The sequence below is a fragment of the Epinephelus moara genome, chromosome 12 (genome assembly GCF_006386435.1).
Source record: "Epinephelus moara isolate mb chromosome 12, YSFRI_EMoa_1.0, whole genome shotgun sequence".
Classification (NCBI taxonomy): domain Eukaryota; kingdom Metazoa; phylum Chordata; class Actinopteri; order Perciformes; family Serranidae; genus Epinephelus; species Epinephelus moara.
Window position 1 is genome coordinate 3317478 of NC_065517.1, and position 2961 is coordinate 3320438.

Sequence of the window (2961 nt, forward strand, 5' to 3'; positions counted from 1 at the left end):
TGGTTTTCTGACCCCCCCAGACCCCCCCAATAAACCAAAACTGCACATTTCAGAGTGGCCTTTTATTGTGGCCAGCCTAAGGCACACCTGTGCAATATTCATGCTGTCTAATCAGCATCTTGATATGCCACACCTGTGAGGTGGGATGGATTATCTCGGCAAAGGAGAAGTGCTCACTAACACAGATTTAGACAGATTTGTGAACAGTATTTGTGAGAAATTGTCTTTTGTGTATATAGAAAATGTTTTAGATCTTTGAGTTCAGCTCATGAAAAATGGGAACAAAAACAAAAGTGTTGCGTTTATATTTTTGTTCATTGATTATACTTAGCCCCATTTGAGAAACACTGCTCTATACTGATGAGAAAAACTGACTCTTTGATCCTTCTGGTAAAGCAATTAGGTGCTGCACAGCTGTCAAGATGCTGCCCATAATATTGTACACAATACAAATGGTAAGATAGGAAACAGTTGTCCCATGAGTTGAAGTAATGTGGCATCTAGTGATTTATATCTAGTCAACATCCCAGTATCCTGGGAATAAGATTCTCATTGAACACACCTGCACTCGAAAAATCAATCCAACTGTGGCATTGCTAATTGCAATAGGTTTGGCATTGGCAGGTTTAAAGAAGCATCCACCAAAGGCAATATCACCTGTTATTGTCTAAGTTGAGGAACATGAGCTGTCTGAGTCCAGTGAAGGCCTTGGGAGAGATCCTCTGGATGCGATTCAGGGAAAGGTCCAGAACCTTTAGGGCAATCAGAGGCTTAAAGGCATTAGATGGGAGCATTGTCAGCTCGTTGAGAGGAAGGTCTAAATCTGACAAGTTTCCCATTCCAGCAAACATCTCAGGTTTGAGGGTGCTTATCTGGTTCTGTCCCAGCATGAAGAAGCGAAGGTTCAGGAGGTCCTGGAGACATGGAAGGAACAACGTTTTTTTTCTGTTCAGATTATTTCATTGTGAGTGATGTACATTACAGCTGTAGGCAACCAAAGAGAATCTTGAAAGTCTGGGTACTCATCAACTTATTGATTGGTCACTGTGGAAAAAAAATCTGTGAGTTTTCTTCAGGGGCAAAAACTGGCCACAGTGCACTGACTATACTCTACCTGTATCCACCAAAATGTTTCCCTTTTTTTCTGAGGCCTGTGTATTTGTTTAAATTCTTTGCAGTGAGAGTGCCCTATATTTACACTCTGATACAAGCCCCAGCAACTTGAAGAGGCACTGAGCATTTATTTTGCACTGAGCACTGCATATTTGGCATTTTTCTCTGGTCACTGAGAGCTGGAAATATTCAACATTGAGTAAAATGCAGCCCTCGTTACTGTCATTTCTTACCCAACCATCAAATACCACAAAGACAATGATCAACAATGAAAGGGAAACAAATACTGCTGGTCACATAGACCACTTCAAGTCAATATTACTCACTTCAATAGAACTTTATTTATTCTGATGGAAATTATTGTGCCAGAGAATGCTTTAAGTACAGTAACAACTATTATCGTTCACAAACCAGTAGCAGTGGGCCCAGTTTTTTAAAACAACATAGTATTTAGTATCAGTCAAAATATTTAAAATATACAAAATATAAAGTCCATAAGTAACAAAAAAGCAAAAACCAGTGCCTAATAAAAGACAATAAAATAAAGTACAAGAGTCGCTAACAATGAACTAAAATGGTGTAAAAATGCAGATCAGCACGTTCATCCTCTCTGCTTATATGCTTCAGCCTTCAGAGCAAATACTCTTACCATGAGCCAAACTTTTATATACATGGCTATTCTGTATCCTGTGATGGCGTTCAGACACAACCAAAGTTTCTCACCTGAAAAATCACTATGCATCCAATGAAAGTGATATAGCACTCCCATCTGGGCATTTTCTGAAAAGCACCTGGGGCCTCATGTATAAAAGGTGCGTATGCACAAAAACGTTCCGTACGTCCTTTTCCACAACAAAGTTAAGATGTATCAAGAGTGAAATGACCGTGGACATGTACGGTGCCTCAGGCCAACTTCATGGCTGGCGTACGCATGTTTCTACAGCTGTTGATCCTTTTGTGACACTTAGAGGTGATGCTGGGAAACTGATATAATAAATAAGTGTGAAAACAATTAGTCCTCAGAGTGATGTGCACATCAGAGACACATGAACAATTAACACTGATGAATAATTAACACACCTTTGACCTTTGTGAGGGTCCGAAGGACAGAGGGATGTTGTATGCTGTAAAGCCCTGTGAGGCAAATTGTGATTTGTGATATTGGGCTTTATAAATAAAATTGATTGATTGACTGATTGACTGATTGATTGATTGATTGATTGATTGAAATTGATTGATTTGATATACTGGTATGTTTAAATTTAAATTCAATTCATTTACACATGAACATTTACGCACGAACCTCTATCTTATAGGGCTGTGAGAAGGCTATTGTATGACCCATATGAACACATTTGTTGTAAGTGTTGGGATCAACATATTAGGCCTCACCAAGGGGCACCAAATATGATGGGAACATCAATCAATCAATCAATCAATCAATTTTATTTATAAAGCCCAATATCACAAATCACAATCTGCCTCACAGGGCTTTACAGCATACGACATCCCTCTGTCCTTATGACCCTCGCAGCGGATAAGGAAAAACTCCCAAAAAAAAAACGCTTTAACAGGGGGAAAAAAACGGTAGAAACCTCAGGAAGAGCAACTGAGGAGGGATCCCTCTTCCAGGACGGACAGACGTGCAATAGATGTCGTATAGAACAGATCAGCATAATAAATTAACAGTATGACACAATGAGACAGAAAAAGAGAGAGAGAGAGACAGAGAGAGAGAGAGATGCAGGACAGACGGTAATGACAGTAGCTTACAACAACATTAATGAAAGTAATAATATTATAATTATAGTTCTGGCTACTGTGATACAATATGTTGAAAGTATATAT

At 39.1% G+C, this 2961-nt stretch overlaps 1 protein-coding gene and 1 long non-coding RNA gene across 2 annotated transcripts in view; one reads left to right on the top strand and one right to left on the bottom strand.

The window, feature by feature from the left end:
• Positions 1–2961, top strand: part of LOC126399102 (uncharacterized) — a 422917-nt gene that overhangs the window by 175153 nt on the left and 244803 nt on the right. The window lies entirely within an intron of this gene.
• Positions 1–2961, bottom strand: part of si:dkey-1j5.4 (leucine-rich repeat-containing protein 15) — a 59652-nt gene that overhangs the window by 42628 nt on the left and 14063 nt on the right. Inside the window, exon 4 of the mRNA XM_050058869.1 lies at positions 658–914. Within this exon, the coding sequence (XP_049914826.1) occupies positions 658–914 (257 nt within the window). The remainder of the gene's footprint in view (positions 1–657; positions 915–2961) is intronic.